This window comes from Falco punctatus (genome assembly GCF_963210335.1).
Source record: "Falco punctatus genome assembly, chromosome: 4".
Lineage (NCBI taxonomy): Eukaryota > Metazoa > Chordata > Aves > Falconiformes > Falconidae > Falco > Falco punctatus.
This window is the reverse complement of record NC_137583.1, coordinates 47,778,784-47,800,570: the sequence shown is the minus strand read 5'-3', so window position 1 is coordinate 47,800,570 and position 21,787 is coordinate 47,778,784. Positions and strand designations below refer to the sequence as shown.

Below are 21,787 nucleotides of genomic sequence, written 5' to 3'. Positions count from 1 at the left end.
GCAGAAAAGCAGCCCACCTTTGGGGGAAGTTTCCAAACTAGGGTGAAAAGGGGGTATCTGAGGATTATTTCTGAGCCGGGAGCAGAGCAGCCACACAGGTGCGGAGCATCCCCCCACTGGGGCTCACCTGGGGATGGCAGTGGGACCACAGGGCTGGGGCTTGGGGCAGGAGAATGGTGCTGGCCAAGGGTCTTGTCCTGGCTCTGCCACGGGAACCAGCTGCTTCCCTGGGAAGGGGTTTGGAGCTGCTGCAGCCACGTTTGCAGCCTCGCACAGCCCCGGCTGGCTCCAGACCCTCAACGGCATCCCTGCTGCTGGGACAGTACCCGGCAGGATGGGTGCAGTGTGGTCCTCAAAGCACCATTCCATCCCTGGGGGGCTTCTGGGCATCCCCACCTGCCCCATTGCTTGAGTGGGTGCTCAGCCCTGATCGCGGCGGGTCCAAAACCCCAGGGAGAGGAGACGCAGGAGCCAAGAGCACCCAAGGCACTCGAGCATGGGGTGCTGCACCCACCCACCCGCACTCAGGGCACCGGCCACCGCTTGGCTTCCTCCTGCTGCCGGCTGGTGCCCCCAGCTGCCCGCTGTGCCCATACCTGGGCGTCCCGCTCCAGAGCCGATCTGGAGGCTTTAGCGCAAGTTAATCCCAGCAATCCCTTAATTCCAGGGACCGAAATAGGAAAGATCAGTAGGTCAGTGGGAAAAGCTCTTGGCCAAAGTTAACATGTTAATGCGGAGAGAGAGCGAGTAAAAGAGCAGGGGAGAAGAAAGCACCCAGGGATCTGCTCCGGCTCCTCCCTCTGCCCAGGCTCAGGTCATCCTGCATCCCACCAGGGAGCCGTTTTGGGGATGCCAAGCACCAACCAACAGGTCAGGGAGTCTTGGCACCTCCAGGTCTGCCACGGTTTGTGTAGGGAAGGGAGTTTTTTCTCCACTCACCCAAACAAACACAACCTCAGCACCCACGTCCCTGAGATGATTTCGCTGTGGTTTAAATCCTGGCCTCCAGAGGCGAAAGGTTGCGTATTAGCACGCTGCACCGCTGAGTGTCTCTAATTAAGGCTTGGCAGGCTCCTGCCTCAGCCCTGTAAGCACCTTTTTGGCTGCTGCTCTGGAAAAAGCCGTGCCGGAGGACTTAGCTTTTAATACAGCCAAAGCCCAGGTGAGCCACCCACCGCTGCCTGCCCAGCACCAAACGGGCCGCTCCCAGCCCCAGCTGTGGGTCCCAGTCTGGCTGCACCCCAGGGGGCTTCACCGGGTGGCCTCAGGCAGCCCCCGCCCCCTCAGCCCTGCGGTGCCAGCGCTGGTGTATTCCAACAGGGACCATCCCTTTCCCCACATCCCGGTCTGCCTTCCCCCAGGCTGGGTGCTTTGGGGCAATAATATCGCTATGGGAGCAGTTTCCTTAAATCCATCTCTGTTACCGCAAGCAGCTTAGCACCAGAAACTCTCTTCCTCTCTGTTCTTTTAATACGATTCCGGCTTAGCAAAGCCCCGGGCTTAGCTGCTGCCCCTGCAGTGCAAGTGAGGAGAAGAGAATTAAATAATATGAAAGCAGAAAACAAAGGGCTCTGCTTGATTTAAGCAGCTGGAGGGGGAGTCACGGTGGCCCAGCCCTGCCCAAGGGGAGCCGCTGGGGTTACCTGCGGAGGGGGATGCTCGGGCGGATGATACAGGGTGCAGCCCCTGCGGGATGCCTCTTTTTTGTGGGTCAGTGGGTCAGGGATGCTCTGATGCTTTCTGTCATTGCTCCTGCTGCTGGGAACACGAGGGAGCCCGTCTCACGGACATGCTTAACCTAAAAGTGCCCTGAACACCTCACTGTGCTTTTTGGTAGCAAATATTCCCATTTCCCAGAGTTTTCCCATCTCAGGCTGTCAGAACCAGCGAGCAGCTTCAAGGAACTCAGTGCCCTTTGCAGAGGCAGCATCACACCAAGAAATGGATTTTCCCCACCTTTCCCAACCCACCCACCACGCTGGTTCCCGGGATGGGGCTTCCTGGCTGCCGGGCAGACCCCGTTCCCCGTGCCATGCCGTGCCGTGCCAATGGACTGGGGGTTATTGCTCATCCTTTGGGTCCCGGCTGGCCGGGCTGGCTCCCATCACCAGCACCATGGCTCACCTTGGACTCCGCTCCCAGCACGGCCCAGCAGCCAGCTGGGTTGCTGAGGAGACGGACTGGTTTATTTACCATCAGGACTGCGATAAGGAGTGTGAAAGGGGAGGAGAAGCACATGGTGTCCAATGTGCCTGACCCACTTTTCCACCGCCCGGGCATCACTCGCCCTCGGCTATTGGATTGCAGTGGCGGACGCACGGGAGGGCAGCTGCGAACACCCTGCTGCTTGCTGGAGCTGCTGTGCCGTCAGGGTTTGGGGTGTCCTTGCTTCCAAACCCCATTTTGTCTGGGCTGGTTGGGAATAGAGGAAAAGCATCCCTGGGCACTGTGAGTGCATCACAGATGGATGTCAAGGCACCACAATGGGAACAAAAACTCGCGTGAAAGCTTGCTGCAGCAGACTCCTCGTGCCCGTCCTTGGCCGCGGTCCCTGCCACGGCGTGTCCCCCGCCGGCGCTGGCACAGTGGCCCAGATCTGCCATTCCGCATGGCTTCCCCGGCTCTCCCCAGGGCCGGGCGCCGGCAGGCAGGGCGCTCGCTCAGCGCCTCGAACGGGCCGCCCGCTAATCCGACATGACTCTTCCATTAGAGGGGAGATGCCGGCAAAGAGCTTTTCAGTGTTGGAATTAACTCCTTCTCCCACCCTGGAGCTCCCTGACCTGGAGCATTGGCTCTGTCTCCATCACCCGCATGGCCTGGGGTCTGTGGGGTAGGGGGGTTCCCCCCCCGTCATCACCCACAGCCTGGTGATGGGCTCCCTGTGGGACCTGGCTAAGCTCTTGCATGTGCATCTCCCACCCTTCTCCTCTGAGGATGTGTGATGAGAGCAGAGACCCAGCACCGCAGCGCTGGAGGGTGCCGGAGTGGGGCCCCACGGGCCCCGCAGCAGCAGAAGGGGCCCCAGCCTGGCCATCCCTGGCCCCAGCTGCAGCGCCAGCCGCTTCCCCTATTGATCTCCTCTCCCGCTGTTAATTATCAGCTCCACTTTAGCCGTGGCTCCCAGCAAAGGGCCTCCCTTGATTTTGGTCATACTCCCCACCGGACGTGGGGGCTGCTGGGGAGCAGATGGGACCCCAAGGAGCCCAAGGAGCCGGGGGTGGGCAGGGGGTCAGGGTAAGCACCCCAGCTGGAGGGTGCTCCCCAGGCACGGGGACCTGGGACACAGTGGGGACCGATGGCAGGGGGATGAGCCCCAACCAGGAGCCAGCACATGGCCCCCCAAGGGCACAAATGTCCCAGCTCGGAGGTGTCAGCATCTCACATCCAATGTGACACTGTGGTGGGGGGAGAGTAGCAGCAGCTCTTGGGTGGCAGCTGGCTCCCGCAGCAGGGAAGTGTGGAGTCAAAACACAGTGCGGGGTCCGTTCTCCAGGACCACCCCCTGCCCCAAGGGCACCCACCTTCCCATGCCAGGGCAGAGCTGCCCCTCGTGTCCCTGATCCCCTGGCACCATTCAGAGAAGGTGACAGCGGTCCTTGGTCCCCTGCTCCAGGGACAGGCCCCAGCATCCTTCCAGAGAGGGGAGACAAAGCTGATCCTGTCTGGTGCTGGCCCCTGCGGTGCTGAACCCCAGGGCAGCATCCATGCTCAGCCTCATCCTGCCTCTGCCCTCCTGTCAGCGTGCTTGGGGCTGGGGTCTGTCCCTTGATGGAGGTCAGGATCCCACCCGTATCCCATTCTCTTGCCCATGGCCATGGACGATGGCCATGACTCCCTACAAAATGCCTGGAGGGATGGCTCATCCCCAGGGTATAGCGGGGAAACTGAGGCACAGAAACAAGGCAGGGACGCACCAAAGGAGAGCTGATGTGGGTCCCAGCCACTCCAGCGGCTCTCACCTCCCATGCCACCATGTGTCCCTGGGAGAGGGGCTTCCAGCGTGGGGGACAGTCCTGCAATGGCCAAGGAGGAGAGGACTGGGGACGACTGCTGTCCCAGTCCCTCATAGTGACCCCAGGACGGCCCAGTCCAGGGCTGGGGCGGGGGGGGGGGGCGGGGGTTGCACTCCAGGTTACCCACACAGTGCTTTGGGACCTGGGATGGGGGTCACCCACTGAAGGCAGTTTGGGAGGTCACGCAGGGACCCCCTGCCCTGCACCCAGGGTCTCCCATTCCCCCCAGGAGCAGGGAGATCCAGAAGGACATGTCCACTCCTCCCACCCCAGGCAGGGGCTGAAAACCCCCAGATCATTTTTGTGGGACTCTGGCTGCAAATGAGGGTGTCATCACCTTTTTTCCACACTGGACAGCTCAGACTTCATGGCAGGGTGGAGATGTGGCAGCAGTGGAGGAGACTCTCCCCAAAACCCCGGCACGGAGCCACCCATGAAATATTCAGGCTGTTTGGTGTGATTCCTGCCTTGCTGTCGAGAGCACCATGAATATTGCAGGTGGGCATTAAAGTTTCACAGCTGCCGTGCTTCAGCGCAGCCCCACAGACACTGTTACCGTGGGTAGCCCCTCTGCTGGGACATGTCACACCTTCACCAGGCTCCAGTGACCCGTTTCCCTCTGGTTTACCCCCAAACCAGGTAGCGGTGATGGGCTGTATCCCTGAAGTGCTTCGAGAGCGACAGACTCAAAGGGACAGACTCAAAGGTCCCCACCGTGTCACTGGGACGAAGTGACACAGCTCAAGGCAGAGCCACAGGAGGGTGCAAGGTCCTGCAGGACCGGGGATGAGCAGAGGTAGTGGCCACCCCACCCCAAAGCTCAGCCACGCTCCATCCTGGGGTGGCCTTGCTCCTCCGCAGCCCCGAGCGATGCCCACCCCAGGCGCAGGAAGGCATTTGCAACTCCCTGAGCATCTCAGAGAGTTTCATCCTCCATCTCATGAGCTTTCCAGGTCAGTCCCCAACAAAAGGGACCATTCCCTTCTCCTCCACCCACTCTCATAACTTGGCTCTTCCCATGTTTATATAACAGCGATGTCTCCCGCAGACCAGGGAGTGAATTGGCCGGGGAGAAATAATGAGGATAATTCAAGTCATTTGGGAAGATGAGGTTTGCGAGGTGCCCAGCGTCTTCCACCTTTTACATGTTGTCTCTAATCATCTGCAATCTCGGATGGCCATTGATGGAGCTCGTTGCTGTGGTGACGGATGAATAGCCCTGGGATTGTACCATGCCAAAAAAGTGCCGTCCTTCCATCAAAACAACAACAACAAAAATATCATTTTGTTCACGAAATTAAGCAGTTTGCAACCAAATAGCAGTGTCTGAAAGGGCTCCCGCATCCGTTCTTTCCTCCCGGCTCCCGCAGCCGTGTTGGGTTTGTCAGGAACATGCCCAGCACCCCTGAGAGTCCTTTGTGTGTGCCGGACAAGGAGAAGGTGGTAATTGCAAGGGGGTTTCTAACACACTGAGCCTATTAAAAGGATTTTATATTTACACACACACACACCTTTCTTCTTCCCCAGATGTGTGTCATGTAGGCAGGGAGTGCAGGGCACTGCGGCCAGGGGCTGGCGCAGCACTAGGTTAATGTGTTACCTGTGCAGGATTGGACCCAAGCAGGGGTCGGGGACTGGGGGAGAGGGAGGTGGCAATGGCCAGCAGCCAGGCAGGTTGTCGGGGCTCCGGTCCCGCTGCTTCCCTAGGGGTGATGCTCAGCGGTGAGAGCCAGCCCGGGGCTCCTGAGCCACGGGAGGACAGCGGGCTGGATAAGGAACACAGGGGTCCTGCCGTTGTCTGCCTCTGTGGTTTTCTGTTGGATCTCCATCCCAGGGGATATGACCGGAGCCCAGCCACTCACCTCCCTGCCCCATGGCTCTGGGAGCATCCCCTGGGGAACACTGCCGGACAGTGGGCAGGCAGCCTCCAGGGACAGGGCTGCTGGGCTGGGAGGGGGCCAGTTTGGGGTCTTGCTCAACCAGGGATCCATCCTGGCTTTGGGTTTGTCTCTGGGAATGGAGGCATCTGATCCTCCTGTGCTGGAAACCACAAGCAAAGCTCTGGCCACATCTCCAGGCCCACGCTGCAGGTATTGCCATGAATAATCCACATCACCCCACAGGGCCATGGCACATGTTTTGAGCTGGGGGTCTGGTCTGTGCTGGCATCTTTGATGCTCCCAAACAGTGCCCGCCAGTGATGGGGTGTAAATGGTGTAATTCAGACCTTGCAAGAGCATAAGAAACCAAGTACCCATAGGGCAAGCATCCAGCTGGCAGCTTGGGAGAGCCCTGGGGTGCGGTGGGGTTGGAGCCAGCCCCTGCGTGTTGGGGCAGTGAGGAGAGAAAACATTTTACAGAGGACCATGAGGATGAGAAACAGGCCAAGTTCCCTCGTCTTCAGCTCCTCTTCGGGTGAGAGCCCTGGGCAGTGCTTTGCCAGCGTCCCCAGAGCCCTCCACCTTCGCTGGGCTCAGTGAGAGCCAGATGGAGGCACATCTTGGCTGCACAGAGAAACGGGGCAGTGAAGCAGGCTGGGGAGATTAACTCTGCGGGGAAAACAAGCTCAAGCAGATGCTGCTGAGCCGAGGACGTCTGTGCGGCTGCGCGTGTGTGTTTGCATGCACACGCATGTGCTACGGGTGTACACAGGCACGCGTGTGCAGACGTTAAGTACTTGCGTGCATGCAGATGTGTGTGTTCAACCAAGCTGATGAACCAGTGTCTCGCCTCAGAGGGGCAGGCAGAGTATTGGAAATGTGTCCTCATCCTTTAATTGCACTGCTTTGATAACAGTAATAATTGGCTAGAAATCGATATGGTTTTTTGCTCCTGTTTCTCCCATCCTGCCTCACCCAGCCCTCCCCACCCCGGAGGCCTCGCTGCCTTTAGTGGGGTGACATTTAAATGCTCTGCCATGGCCATTAGATAACCCAGGCAGAGAAGATGCTCAGGAGAGGGCCGCTGCAGCCAGGCAGCGGGCAGAGGTGGAGGCAGCTGCTCTCTCTGCTGCCACAGCTCAAGGGCAGATGGAGACGATGCTCTAGCTGCGTGGAGTGACAGCGGTGGGTGACCACAGTGGATCTGGGGACAAGGGGAGAGTGGAGCAAGGAAGGGACAAACGCAGGCTGCCTCAGCCAGGAGCTCCCTCCGGCTTTGGCTCTGAAAATTGTGCCAGAGCATCACGGGAAAATGGGTATTAATAGCCCTGCTGCCCAGCCTGCCCTGCTCCCCATGCTGCGCCCCCTGCCCCATGCCCCTGTCTCCCAGCACCCTGTCCCCCACTCCTGCCCCACCACGCCGTTCACAGGCGGGATGTTGGAGCCTGAAGTCAGGCAGCTCCTGGTCTCCTTGCAGCCTCCCTGGCAGAGCATCCCTGTACTTCACCTGCCCAGAGGGGTCTGCTGGGGGCTCTGCCCCCTGAAAAGCCACCCCCTCACCCCCCCCGAGCTCTGTAAAGCCAAAGGACCTGGGGAGCAGGATGGCAGCGCTGGAGGGTGCATGGAGACCCCCTCCCCCGGGGGCCAGGGGCACCACGGGCTGGTGCTGGTGGCTTCAGAGCCCCTGGCTGGCATTACCCGAGGGACCATCGCTAGCCAGGTGGGGCTCCAGTGCCAGAGAGGGACCCCCTCTAGCAGGGCTGGCGGTGGGCGGGGTGTGCCCGGGAGGGTGAAGGGTGCGTGGGTGCGTGGGTGCCACCTCTCCGTGGGTGCGGTGCCACCTTTCCGCGGGACCCTGGTGCCACCTGGTGGCCAAGCGGCCGTGGCCAGGGCCCGGGGCGTGTGGTTCTCACCGCTGCTGGCCCACGGCAACCGTGCGGCTGCCGGGGCCTGGGGGGCTCGGGGGGCTGGGGGTGCTCGGGGGGGCCGGGATGCTTGGCGGCCGGGGGTGCTCAGGGGCCGGGGATGCTCGGGGGGCGGGGGGTGCTCGGGGGGCCGGGGGTGCTCGGGGCGCTGGGGATGCTCGGGGGCCGGGGATGCTCAGGGGCTGGGGATGCTCAGGGGCTGGGGATGCTCAGGACCCAGGGATGCTCGGGGGGCTGGGGATGCTCAGGGGCTGGGGATGCTCGGGGGGCTGAGGATGCTCAGGAGCCAGGGATGCTCCGGGGCCACCCACCCAGCCCCTCAGCTGAGTTCATTTCCCACACCAGCCAGTGCAAATAAACTGCACCACAAGCTCCTTTTGCACGGCCAGAACTGGCCCCCAGGGCCCTCTGAGAGCAGAGCCCTGTCTGCACGTTGGCCACAAACCAAAGGCAAGCAGAAGCCCCTGGATTGGATCTGGGCCAATGCACAAAGTTTTTTGTAGCCCCCACAGCCAGCAAGACAGTGGGAAACACCCGAGCAGAGCTTGGCGGTGGCTTCTCAGGGTTTTTTCGCCAAGCCCCAGCACAGCTGGACAACAGGCACCATCTCCTGCAGCAATCCCGGGCACCCAACAAGCGCGGTTTGCGGGAGCAGCGGGAAGGCCAGGACCCCGGGCACGGGGGCTTGGAGGCGAATCAGCCCCATGACAAGCTGGGTCACCAACCGAAGCTCTGATAAAAAAACCCCAACAAATATCACCCAGGGCTTAGGGAAGAGCAGGAAGAACAGTTTGTAGCCGGGAATCCCTTCCAGCTGGAGACTCAGAGCATCCCACCCTCCTTTTCCATGTGGGATGGCAGCAGTGCCCCATCCCTGTGGGGTCAGCAGTGATGCCCGTGGGTCTTGGGGCTGCAGGGAAGCTGCCTGGGGTGAGGCAGAGCGTGAGTATGTGCTCACGTCGATGAATTCCATACTGCAGAAATACACAAGGGGCACCCCCAGCTGCCAGCTCATCTATTCATGGGGTAAGGCCCCAGCCCTGAGAGCTGGGGGTGGGGGGTATTCCCAGCCCCTCTCCTATAGCTGGGGTAGAGCCAGCTGTCTCCTGGCCCCTATAGTTTGGGTGGGGGAGAAGTGTTGCCCCCGCTTCTCCCGCAGTGGCTATAGATGGGGACATCCCCAGTGCTCTGCCCTATAGCTGGGGTCCAGCCAATGTCTCAGCCCCTATAGCTGGGGAGGAAGGTCCTGGCTCCCTCCTTATAGTCAAGGAATATGTGTCCCAGCCTCTATAGCTTGGGGGATAGGGGGGTCACTCCCACATCCTATAGCCTGGGTCTGACTGTATCCCAGGCCCTACAGTGGATCCTCCCCTCTGTAGTGGAGTCTGGCTGTGTCCCACCCCTTATACCCACAGGGGGGTCCCAGCCCCTTCAGCTATAGCCGGGGTACAGCTATACCCCAGCCCCTATGCCCACAGGGGGGGTCACAGCCCCTATAGCAGAGGCACACCTATACCCCAGTGCCTGTAGCTGAGGGTTCACGCCCCCTCCCCTATAGCCAGGGCACAGCTATACCCCAGCCACTATAGCTGAGGGTTCACAGATCTTTCCCCTATAGATTTGGCACAGCTATACCCCAGCCCCTATAGCCGGGCACACTATAACCCAGCCCCTGTAGCCAGGCACAGCTATACCCCAGCCTCTATAGCTGAGGGTTCACAGCCCCCTCCCCTATAGCTGGGGCACAGCTATACCCCAGCCCCTATAGCTGGGCACACTATACACCAGCCCCTATATGCACGCCACAGCCCAGCCCCTATATCCGGCCACACCAGTACCCCAGCCCTTATAGCCAGGCGCACAGGTACCGCAGCACCTATAGCCTGGCAAACTATAACCCAGCCCCTATAGCCAGGCACACAGGTACCCCGGCCCCTATAGCCGGGCACACTATAACCCAGCCCCTATAGCTGGGCACATTGGTACCCCGGCCCCTATAGCCGGGCACATTGGTACCCTGGCCCCTATAGCCGGGCACACCGAGACCCCGGCCCCTATAGCTGGGCACACTATAATCCAGCCCCTATAGCCGGGCACACAGGTACCCCAGCCCCTATAGCCAGGCACACTATAACCCAGCCCCTATAGCCGGGCACACCGGTACCCCGGCCCCTATAGCCGGGCACACAGGTACCCCGGCCCCTATAGCCGGGCACATCGGTACCCTGGCCCCTATAGCTGGGCACATCGGTACCCCGGCCCCTATAGCCGAGCACATCGGTACCCTGGCCCCTATAGCTGGGCACACCGGGACCCCGGCCCCTATAGCCAGGCACACTATAATCCAGCCCCTATAGCCGGGCACACAGGTACCCCAGCTGCTATAGCCGGGCACACTACAACCCAGCCCCTATAGCTGGGCACACAGGTACCCCGGCCCCTATAGCCGGGCACACAGGTACCCCGGCCCCTATAGCCAGGCACACAGGCACCCCAGCCCCTATAGCCGGGCACACTATAACCCAGCCCCTATAGCCGGGCACACTATACCCCAGCCCCTCCAGCCGGGCACACCGGGACCCCGGCCCCTATAGCCGGGCACACAGGTACCCCGGCTCCTATAGCCGGGCACACTATACCCGAGCCCCTCCAGCCCGGCACACAGGTACCCCAGCTCCTCCATCCGGGCCCGCGCCCCCCGGCCCGCTCCCCCCGGCCCCCGCTGCAGTGGCGGCCCCGTCCCGCCCGGGCCGGGCCCTCCCCGGGGGAGGGCGCTCGGGGGCCGCGGTCCCGCCGGCAGCGCCCGCCATGTTTCCCGGCAGCCCGCCCTGCCCGCCGCCCGCCTGAGCCTCCCGGCGGCCGGCCCGGCCCGGCGGCTGCCCGCCTCCGCCGCCGGTGAGTGGGGCCCGGCGCGGCCCAGCGGCGCGGCGCGGCCCGGCCCGGCCCGGCCCTGCCCGCCGCCGCGCAGGCCGCAAAGCCTCGGCCTCGATTTCCACGGCGGACGGGGAGCGGGGCGCGGGGCCCGGCCACGCTGTGAGCGGGGTTGGGGGGGGGAGGTGTGCACGGGGAGATGTGCCCCCCGGGGCAAGGCCGGGCGGCTCGGCCGGGGGATGGCGGCGTGGGCGTGGGTGGGTTGCCCGCGGGGGGCAGGGTCAGGGCTGCGGGGGGAGCGGTGCGGGGCCCCCGCCGTTCATTTCAGCGGGTTCTGCGGCCAGGCCGTGCGCTCAGCCGGCGGGGGCCGAACCCTCAGGGAGGGCAGAACTCGCCCGAAGTCGCAGCGGCCGTCGCCTTCTCTCTCCAGGGACACCCAACATCCGAACCAACTGCTGAACACTTGGTGTGTGGCAGGCCGGTGGCCTCGGCCGGGATCCCGCCTGCCAGGCACGTTCGGGGCAGCGGGGACGGGAGAGGCCAGTTTGGGCAGGGACGGACGGCTGCCCGGGTGCTGTGAAGAACGTACGCCTGCCCTGGTGCAGGGATCCAGCCTGCCCTGGTGCTGGGACGAACGCATACCTGCCCTGGTGCTGGGACGCACACCTGCCCTGGTGCTCAGACAAACAAACGCCTGCCCTGGTGCTGGGATCCAGCCTGCCCTGGTGCTGGGAGCACTGGCCTGAGCTCTGCCAGGGGAGCCACGAGTGCAGAGCGGAACCTCCTGTCACCTGGTTGAGGACAAGGAGGAATAAACCAGAGCTGATCTACTTCCATCCCGGTGGGAGTACCCCTAGGAGGGTAATTATTTCATGTTCCTATTGGTTTAGTCCCTTGGTGGAGCAAGTTTTGTAGGAGAGTGGAAGAAGTGGCAGTTAGCTGTGAAGCGGTGGGTGCTTTGTGCACCCCACAAAGGGGATGGATGGGTGCTGGGGACTCCCAGCAGCAACACCACGTCTTTGCACCCAAGCTGGAGCCACCTGGACCTGCCATGGTCCCACAGATGCCCTCTCCCCTTGTCTTCTGTCCAAGCTGGACTGGTGGCAGCCACATTGTTTGCACATGTCTGAACGGGTGTCTGTTGTTGCTGGGATTGCTTATGGTTCTCATTTGAAGGAGTGTGGTGCAGTTTGGCCGTGTAAATGCTGAACCGTGCGTGGCTGGAAGGGGACAGTTCCTGGGTTTGGAGGTAACTGCGTGTGGTCCAAAGAGAAATTATTAAGATTAATTTTAAAAGTAGGTTTCACTATGTCTGCTGTTTCCCCCCGGGAAGGTGTTCTAGAATCACATCTTACTGCTGGAAAGAAACCTTATTTCTAGCCTAACCATGCTAATGTTCCCCTTATCTGCCAGCATATGTCAAAACCAAGAGGCAATGCATTCTTTTTGCATCACTTGCATCATCTTCCTGAGAACTAAGAAACTAAAAGAGGCTTGAAATGAAAACAAATGCCATTAAGTGCAAAATGTTAACTAGCTGGCCATTTGAGTGGCATTCTTTGTTTCAGTGTTTGCAGCAGTCATTAGTCCCGCTACAATGGCACTTCTTGTTACCATGGGAGAGTGGATGTTCAGGCCTTGTGTGCTTGTCTTTCCCGGGAGTTCAGGGAGCCTCGTGGTATGAGGAGGGAGTACCAGGAGCTGGTTCCTGTTGGCTTTTCAGACTGGCTGTGGGCAGCTGAGCTCCGGATGGCTCCAGGCCCCGGGCCCTGGATCCTGTGGCCACTTGCGAGCCCTGGCTATCCTGTGCTGAAGGGACTTGGATTGCATTGTTTTGCATGTGCAGGAACTGGACTCTCTCGGGATCCTTTGGGCTCCTTCCTGATCAGCTGCAGTGCACAATGAACGAGTGCTCCAGCCCTAACAGCTGTCTCATTTTTATTCCTGTTCATAGCTTGTCGCCTTGGAGGAGAGAGGATGGCTCAGGAGACAAACCAAACCCAGGTGCCTCTGTTGTGTACCACAGGCTGTGGGTTTTATGGCAGCCCCCGGACCAACGGGATGTGCTCCGTTTGCTATAAGGAGTTTCTACAGAGACAGCAGAGCAGTGACCGGATAAGCCCCCCAGGTAGAGGATTTTTGTCTGAGAAATGTGTCTTAAATGGGTGTCTGGATGCAAACTGTGTTAAGCAGCTGGGGTGGAGCATGGTACTGGTACTGGCACTGGCAGCCAGCAGACATACTCCCTCCCAGAAAACTCGTCTCTTCCTTTTCGTGTAGAGCCAAGGCTCTAAATCAAAGACTTGAGCCTTTGAGCACTTCTGTTGCCTGTAAGGGATTCAGTTGTTTTCTTCCCAGTCCCAGCTGTTTGTGAAGCCACATCCCAGTCAGCACCTTCTGGTAAACTGTAAAACTTCACTGGCGCTAGCAACGGCCCAGATTTTTAGCTATTACCTGCTCCCTGAGCTGTGTGCTGGCTGCTGGGAACCACAACAGATCCCTGAAATGAAATTTTAGCTGGGAAGAATTTGGCCTTTTGAGTTTGTATAAGTTCCTTATCTAAACAGCATTGACAATCAAAACCAATGACATAAAATGTTTATTTCTTGCAGCTAAACATAGCTGACATATCACTGAGCTGGGAGGCAGCTTGGTGCACGGAAAGGATGCTCTTTCCATCATTAGCAGGATTTTCTTTTGCTGAGAGTTTGTGCAGATGCCCCATGTACCGACTTTGCAATACCGGTGAGAAACACCTTCTAGAGATCTTCTGCAGTTTTGTTCCTGAATGTAAGAATGGCTTTCCTTGAATGACGCCCCCAAAATATATATTGGGAACAGAGCTCTTCCTCACAAAGGGGTTTTCTAAAGACCCTGACTTAGATCCTCAGCGGACATAAACCCAACATGTTTCTGTTGAAGCCAGTTCCTTTCAGCAGATGAGGATCTCGTTCTTGGACCTTGGAGAAGTTGCAAAGTAATGTTGAGTCAAGGTTTATGGGTAACTGCAGTACTTTCATTTATCCTGATAGGAGAATATTTATGCTGATGTGGAGTTTGCTTTGCAGTGCTGAGGAGGAGAAGGGGAATCAAAGAATGACGGAGGTGTCGTGGGTGACTGAAGTCAGATTTTACCAGATATTAAAAAAACCCACATAATGGAAGGTATTCAGCACCTAACTCCTGCAAATAAACCCTCATCCCTCAAAAGGGAGCTCGCAGATCCTGAGAAGCTGAACAGGTCTCCATAAATGAGGCCTGCAGTTCTCAGGAAGACGAGCAGCTAATTTCAGATGGATGATCCTGATACAAGGACTCATTCCTGATCTAACGTAAGAATAGTTGTGCTGGGTCATGATGCAGTCTATCCAGCCCTGATGTGTTATCCCCCCAGAGACCTATGCACAAATTCAGAGGGGAGAGTATAGGAATAGGGGATCTGGGAGTGATCCCAACAGGGGTGCGCTCTCCCGGCTCCTGGTAGGGAGCCTGCTGAAAGTGCTCATCCTGCTTTCTCTTTGGCCATCAAGCACTCAAGGAACTTGCTGATATTTTTAAGAGTTTACCAAGACTGTTATCTTGTTTCGTAGCACCCAGTGGTCCCAACAGCAGCCCCATGGCTTCAGATTCAATTGCAGGGCAGCATGCAGAGGGAGACTCCACACCTGAGGATGCAAAAGCCAGGTAGGGGCATAGTCTGGAGGGGGTGGATCTACAGCCATGCTAAAAACCCGCTTTGAGATGAGGGGTAGGCTCTCATCCTTTGTAAGTCTAAGGGGAGATGTAAAGTGGGCTGGATCAAACACTGTTCATCGTAACCCTGGTTTATTTGGAAGATTCTCAATCAGTTGATGTCCCTGATGATGATGACTGATGATAGACCTGATGCTCTATGATGCATAGAGCCAGGTACCAGAGGGTTGGTAGTAAAGTAAAATCTGTAGTAATATAAGTGGCATCCTGGTTCTCTTGGAACCGGTGCACCTTGTCTGTCACTAGCTGTGTCAAACTGTTTGGTTTCAACTCAGTTGGAAGCTGTGACAGAAGGATTAGGGACCGGAGTCACGTTTGATAGGAAGGAGCATAGTACTGCATTGAGCTCTACCATTGCATTACAGTCCTGACTTATAACTCTGTTTCCCTGTCCCTGGGCTTGTTTGGATGGGCTGTTGCCTTGGCTTTGAGATATAACTGGGTAGAAAAGGAAACTGAGGTCATCACAGATTCGTTCTGTTTGTGACTCTGAAGAACTTTGATCCCAAATCTTGAGGGAAATTGGCCTGCTGTATTCCTGAGCTACCTCTGAGTATAATCAAATTAAATTTATGGGATGAAGGTCTCCCCCACATCACTGTTCAGCAAAAGAAAATACTTATGTTTGCTCTATGGCTGATTTGTTTGTTTGTTGCAAATGATCCCAGTGCTCAGACTCCTGTGACCCATCAGATGACGGCCATGAGCATATCCAGAGAAGAAAACAGCAGTGAGACAGAAGAGTTCATTAAGACAGAAGAAGCCTCATCAGCATCTTCCTCATCAGGTAGACTGATTGGTTTGGCCTTTGCACAAGTCTGAATGACACCAATCTCACAAGTCGGTTTGAGCAGCAAGTTCAATACTGGCCACTAACTGCAGGGGACAGTTGTTACCTCCCAGCAGTAAAGGTACACCAAGCAAGAGAGCTAAGGAGAGAACCGTTTGTTTGTTAGTGAAACAGGGAGAGGAGGAAATGCTCTGCCTGAGGGCAGGCCAATAGTGATTGCTTTGTGGGCTGAGGGCTGAGTAGCTGCCAGCCCTCACTTGCTGTCAGGAGGATAATCTTCCATGACGCCTATCCTAGTGAATGGCAGAAAGCCCGGAGCGTCCCGCAGCCTGCTGCACAGCTGTTGTTAGCTACAGTTCCCTGCCATCTCTCAAGGGAGGAAAGGAGACGGATCCAATATAGTCTTGGGAGAGGGGAGTCGTGTTTGTGGCGGTGCCCAGGGGCAGCTGTTGGCCGATTGTTGTTGTCCTGTGTGATGGGAGGTGTATCTGCCCCTCAGAGGGGAGTGTTACCGCTGTTGCTTTGTTCACAAAGTGGGTACCCTGAAGTGATGGAGGAGCATGGGTCTCATTGCCCAGTGGGGTACATCCTCCAGTTGATGAGTTACAGGGTGAGCTGTTGTGTTGCAGCAGAGCCATAACCGAGGAACACTGCACTGGAGACACCCTCCTTTAGCTGACAGTTTGCTTGCACTGAAAACTAACCCCCACCCCAAGAATTGTTGGTTGCTAAAAAACAGGCTGTAGTCACCACACATGACGGTGCATTTTAGATTTGGTAATCCCTTGCCTGCAAGCCCAGGAGACGATTTACAACGATGAGAGACTGTTAGGTGAAAGAGAGACTCGGAAGAGGCTGCCCCTTTCTTCCAATTGTGTGATTTTTAGAAAGTTGTTTTGGGTCAGATCCACAAAGCTAGCTCTGCCTCTTGATTGTTTATCTCCTTAGCCTGATTTTCAGAGCAGCGTACACTGCAGGTGTGTATCTGCTAGTAGTTAGTGCTCCTCCCTCCTGTTGACTTCTCTAACCTGCTTAGGTACTGTAGGAAATCCTGCTAAGCGTGAGTGACCTTTAACAATCTGGCTTTCAGAGCTCAGTTTTCCTTTTGGTAGATTAGAGGCAGTGATGAGTATCTGTGTAAAGCATTCTGAGACCTACATATGAGGAACACTTATGTAAGAGTCAGCAAAAATAATTACTAGCGCTTACAAGGGGTTAACTTTTTTTTTCCCCCACAAAGATTAACTCTAGGCTCAGCTGCCGCAGTTGAGTTACTCTGCATCAGCTGAGCTGTAATAACTATCCAGATACATGCTTAACTTATGGCAAGCACCAGGTAATTCTACCTAGTATTACTTTTTCTCAGCAGGAGCTAAACAGCATCATGTTACCTTACATATGCCTTGGTTAAACTGTAATATCTCTTTGATGTTTCTGAGCCTTGGACTTAAGGAATTTGAAAGAGAGAGAAAACGTGAGGTTGTGTGACCTGTAGGTCTCTGTGGAACAAGGCAGATCTCACAGTTTGGGGTATGTCGGCCAGGGAAACATGCACACAGAGGTGTCTGGCACAGACCCAGAATCAGTAGGGCCTCAAGCAGCTCCTGTAATAAAACAAATGTGTTGCTTGGTTTATCAAGAAGGGTAGCAAACCTCTTGCCTCTGTTTCAGGTACCCTGCTTGAAGTATCCCAGAACACCACAGCTGAGGATAAGACGGCTTCAGAAAAACCGAAACAGAAGAAGAATCGCTGCTTCACTTGCCGGAAGAAGATAGGGCTAACCGGTAAGACCCTGGCTGTGGGAGAACTTGCCTTGGGCCTTAGTAGCCTGGTTTCGTAGCCCTGCGAACAGAGCTGCTTGTGCCATGGTACCTCCTGGGTTCAGAGGGTTGATGTGGGTCGGTGGCTGGAGGTACCCCTCCATAAAGCACGTTACATCCCCAAGATGCGGTGCTGCAGGGGCGGTGGGAGCGGAGCTCTGAGCTGCGAACAGTGCTGTTTGAGGCAGTAGCCCGGGGAACCTGCTGCTCACTGTCAGGGTCCCTGCCAGCCCTTGGATGCAGGATTGCGGAACTGGATGGAGCCAGTGCCTCTTGGGTTATTTCTGCTGCTTGGTAAAACCTGCTTGTAGAAGCAAAGGCAGCGCTCACTGTGGATCTATTTCTGCTCCTATTCAAGTCAGCAGTAAAGCTTTCATAATAGTGACACGAACGGAGTTAGATCCAAAATCCCAGTTAGACCTGAAAATCCCACTCCAAGACTCATCCCATTTGTTAATGCTACTTGACTTCCCCGGTTAGCTTCCTGAGAGGAGGCTGGCTTTCAGTGTTCAGCCTGTAAAGCTGAAGAGAGAGGTGCTGAGATGGTGTCAGGTGACTGGTAGCAATGGGAAAACTGCCCCTGGAAAGCGAAGCAATTACCTTGGCTGCGGTTTGTTAATAAAAACATCGTTCTCCTAAATTGACTCTGGTATTTAGTGTTTCCCTGGAAAAAGTGAACTCTAGAGCCATGTGGGTCATGCTGTTTTAGTGGAGCACTCGCCTCTGCAGCCGCCTCGGTGCGTTCAGCAGTGGGGGACCGCACACGCATTTCTGGTTTCGGTGGTGTAAGCTGCTTTGGCAGGGTCTGGCCTGGGAGCTTTGCCCAGCACCTGGCACTGTGGAGCCCGAGCTTGCTTGCAGATTTGAGGGTGCTGTCCTAGAGTACATGCAGGTTTATAAGCCTGGAACCGGGCAGGGTCCTCTGTGCCCAACCTTCAGATCTGCAAGGAGGATTGTTTTCCTGGATGAGTGTTTCCCTAAGAGCTTCAAACAGTGAGAAGTTTCCTCTCCTTTAGGAACCAATGTGCAGAGAACTCCTGTGAATTCTGGGCATTTAGGATGAGTTTTCTCAAATAGGAGTAAACTGGCACCTCGTAGCAATGGGTTTGTGGTCTTCACAGCCTGTGTTGGAAAGATGTGAAAGGAAATGGTGTGATTCACAGCCAGTGCGATGGGGAGCTGATCTGCTCTCCTGCAGCAAACCCCCTCCCTGCCTCAGTTTCCCAGTGTGCTGTGATAACAGTAGCACATCTGAACGGCATTGTCTCTGAGTGAAGTGACTAAACTATGAATTTTGAAGCCTAAATAGCTCAAAAGTAATCCTAACGAGGTAAAGGTTTTGCTACTTGCCGGCTTATTGATGGTCAGTCCAAGTGCTGTTGCATAATGCCTGGGGAGCCAGGCTGGCTTGGAGGGCTCAGCTCCAGCTCGGGCAGCCTGCTCGCTGCCTGGGGAGCCTGGTCTGGATTAGCAATCTGGCACTCTGCAGTCCCTGGCATGTCCCTTGTCCCCAGGGACCACAGAGAGCAGCTGCTCTGGGAGCGCTTCCCACCTCTGTGACAGCTGGGGCTGCCCAGACCACGCGTGCGCTCATGGGAGCTGCTAAGCCAGAGGAAAGCAAAGAGCCACCCGTGATCTTCTGCCACGCTGAGAGTCCCTTTTGCCTGTCGGGGACAGTGGCCCCCCTCCCTTGTCTGACCCTCTTTCTGCATTAGTGGAGTTTCCTGGCCTGGCAGGAAAGAGCAGGGCCCCTGCTGCCTTCCTGTCCAGCTGGATGGGACTAATGCAGCTTTGTCTCTCTGCTCTTCCTCCATTCAGGCTTTGACTGCCGCTGTGGGAACCTGTTCTGTGCCATTCACCGGTACTCTGACATGCATTCCTGCCCCTATGACTACAAGGCAGAAGCCGCTGAGAAGATCCGTAAGGAGAACCCCATCGTTATTGCTGAGAAGATCCAGAAGTTGTGAAGGGGGCTGAGCAGCTCGAACTGCAGCCAGGTGGCCTGGTGCTCCTCTCCTTCCTCCCAGCCTTTCTCCTCTTCCTCCCAGCCCCATCGGTGGTGCGATGGGAACGCCAGCAGCACACATGAACCAGCACCTGGACATGGGGACTCCTTGCAACTCTTTGGCAGACAGTTGACATTCCTTCTTTCCCTTCCTCCTGTCTGACAGCCACAGCTGAGCTGATCCATCCTTGACCAAGCTTCCCAAAGAAAAAGGGACCATCCTGCCCCGCAGCTCCAGTGCTAAAACCTTCGGACTTGTTTTCTGCTGGGGCAGTTTTTGCGGCAGCGGGGCTCTGCTGGGCAGCCTTTCCCTTCAGCCAGTAGCTGAGTCCTGTGAACACACGGGACTCACAGCTGGACCCCACGAGCAGCCACTGGACTTTGTTCCCTCTGCCCCACCATCTCTTTGTGGCGGATATAACCCAGGGAGCTAGGGAATCCTGGCAGCAAGGCTGCCTTCTGCTCCTTGAGAGGTGTTTCTTTAGTTTTGACACCCCAAATACCCTTCCCCTTCCTTTCAGACACTGTTGTTGAAGCACTGAGGTGGTTAAGCAGCAGAGTACTGGCACAGTAAAGTTATTTTGTGGCTTGAAGCGACATAGACACACTCCAGCTGCAGATCAAGACCTTTAGGAAAGTACTGCTCGCTGCTTCATGCCTCTTGCCGCAGGCAGGGAGTGAGACAGCCTGCTCACTCTGAGTCCAGGGTTGTGGCTGGGCTGCGGGACACCCTTGCACCAGCCTCCCGTGCTTCAATGTGCCCTGAATAACCGCTGGCTGCTTCCCAAGCGAGGTTTGTTGCAACACAGCAGTGCCTGCGCCTCTCCTCTCCCCTCTGCTCCCTGCCTTCTGCCTTACACAGTTCTTTCTCATCAGGGTTGTACACACAGCTCAAACCGCCCAGCTGCCGCTTCCTTTCCTGTCCCTGCATGCAGGCGGATGGCGGGGACCCTTCCTCCCCTGTGGGCCGTGCTGGTGTTCAGTGAAAGCCTTTCTCCCCTGTGAGCATGTTGGCTTGGGAAGCCCACCCAAATGCCTTGCTGTCCCACCTCACTGCTTGTCCTCGTGGGATGAGAGGTAGGGCCAGATCCCCAGGAGATGCTCCAAAAGCCAGACAGAGGGATCTGGGGAAAGGCACACGGAGGGCTGCAGGGCATGTGAAAAGTCAAGAGGAGGGACCCGGGGTGCCCAGAAGATCGAGGTGGGGGCTTTCAGAGAAGCCCATGGAGAACCCTGGGGAGCCGGGAAAGGACTTGGAGAGCTCTGGGTCTGCTGAAAGACTCATGAAGAGTTCTTGGTGCTGGAAGACTCAGGGAAGGCTCCAGGGTGCAAGGGAAAGGAAATGGAGAGCTTTGGGGTGCAGTGAACATGCTTAGAGGACTTGAGCACCCCAAAAGGCATCTGGAAGGCTCTGGGGTGGGGGGAAAGCCAAATGCCAGGCTTGATAGCACTCCAGGAAAGACATGTGGAGGGCTCTGGGGCTGTTGGAAAGGAAAACGTGGAGCTTGAGCACACAGCGCAAGGCAGGCGGGCAGCTCCTGAGGGGTACCGAAGGCCACCTGCACCACACGGGGGTCTGCGACCGCCCTGGAGGGGCTTTCCTCCTTGGAAACACCAGGAGCAGGGCTGTGGCTGCAGGGCTCGCAGTCTCACAAGATGAGAAACCCCAATGAGTCCCAGGGGAAAAGCAACAGCCTCTGGCCCACTTCTGGCCGTCCCACGCTTTGGAAGTGTTTCCCTCAGTGGTGGCTCGTACAAGAGAGCGGAGCTGCAGGGGCTGAACCGGCAGCCTGGGGAAATCACGGCGGCTCTTCCAAGGGCCAGTTCCCTCCCCTGCTTGTGGCAGTTCTGCCACAGTGATTGCAGTGGGGTCATTCCAAAGGTTTCCTTTTTCCCATCTGATTTCAGCCAAAATGGTGTGTGCCCTGCGGCACTTACCATCATACGGCGTTACTGGGAAGATTGAGACCTCCAAAACCAATGCAAATCCCCTGCTGGTGCGGAGCGGAGGTGAAGCTGGCTCTTGCCAGCCTTTTCCTCAGGTTTTTGCTTCTGGGGCATATTGGTGTCACGTCTGGAGCACGCGAGTGGCAGCACGTTTTAGTGCTAGGATACGCCCGGGCTGGGAGCGTGGCGCTGCGTGGCGAGGCTGTTTCACCGTCGAGGTTTTTGCTGAGAATGAGCCGTCGCTCCCTGGGAGGAAGCCGGGAGAAACTGCAACCCCCCCCCTTTGCCTGGTGTTCACATGAAGGTTGCGAGCCCCTGGGGACGGGAAGCAGCTTCCACGGATGCAACGGGAAAGCCCACGCGGCTAAAGGGCAGCCACCTGCTTCTCCACCACCTACCTTTTCCTCTTTATTTCCTTCCTCTTCCTAAGTGTAAATATTAATACAGTCTAGTTTGCTTGGATGCTGTGGATGGTTTGTTATGGGCCTGGATGTGTCGCACGCCGGCAAAAGCTCAGCTCGGGGCTCTCCTGGGTGGCTGTGGGGCTCCATGCCTCAGTTTCCCCATGGATAATAAATAAACTTGCCTGCTGCTGGTGGGGGTTGGAGTCCCCCGGTGCTGGCACCCAGACTCCCAGGTTCTGTCCCCACCGCCCTGGTGCGCAGGCTGTCCCCTGTCCCCTTAGAGGACCAAACTCTCCCTTAGCCCTAGGGGGCCGTGGCGGGGGAGCTGCTTTCCCTATCCGCGTGTGCAGGGCTGGAGTGGGGCCTGGAGAGGCCTGT

At 57.2% G+C, this 21,787-nt stretch overlaps 1 protein-coding gene across 3 annotated transcripts; it reads left to right on the top strand.

Moving 5' to 3' along the window:
* Nucleotides 1–11,407: 11,407 nt before the first annotated feature.
* Nucleotides 11,408–21,467, top strand: LOC308062103 (AN1-type zinc finger protein 5-like). 3 transcript variants are annotated; one of them, XM_080383064.1, is made up of 6 exons: nucleotides 11,408–11,550; nucleotides 12,644–12,817; nucleotides 14,280–14,373; nucleotides 15,111–15,229; nucleotides 16,904–17,017; nucleotides 18,872–21,467. In XM_080383064.1, the coding sequence occupies exons 2-6, from the start codon at nucleotides 12,667–12,669 to the stop codon at nucleotides 19,018–19,020; spliced, it is 627 nt and encodes a 208-aa protein (XP_080239190.1). In that variant the 5' UTR covers nucleotides 11,408–11,550; nucleotides 12,644–12,666; the 3' UTR covers nucleotides 19,021–21,467. The 3 variants fall into 3 exon arrangements, with proteins under 3 accessions (XP_080239190.1, XP_080239192.1, XP_080239191.1); XM_080383066.1 differs by lacking the exon at nucleotides 11,408–11,550 and adding an exon at nucleotides 13,302–13,434 and having other exon boundaries at nucleotides 12,678–12,817; XM_080383065.1 differs by lacking the exons at nucleotides 11,408–11,550; nucleotides 12,644–12,817 and adding an exon at nucleotides 12,824–13,434.
* The last annotated feature ends 320 nt before the right edge of the window (nucleotides 21,468–21,787 follow it).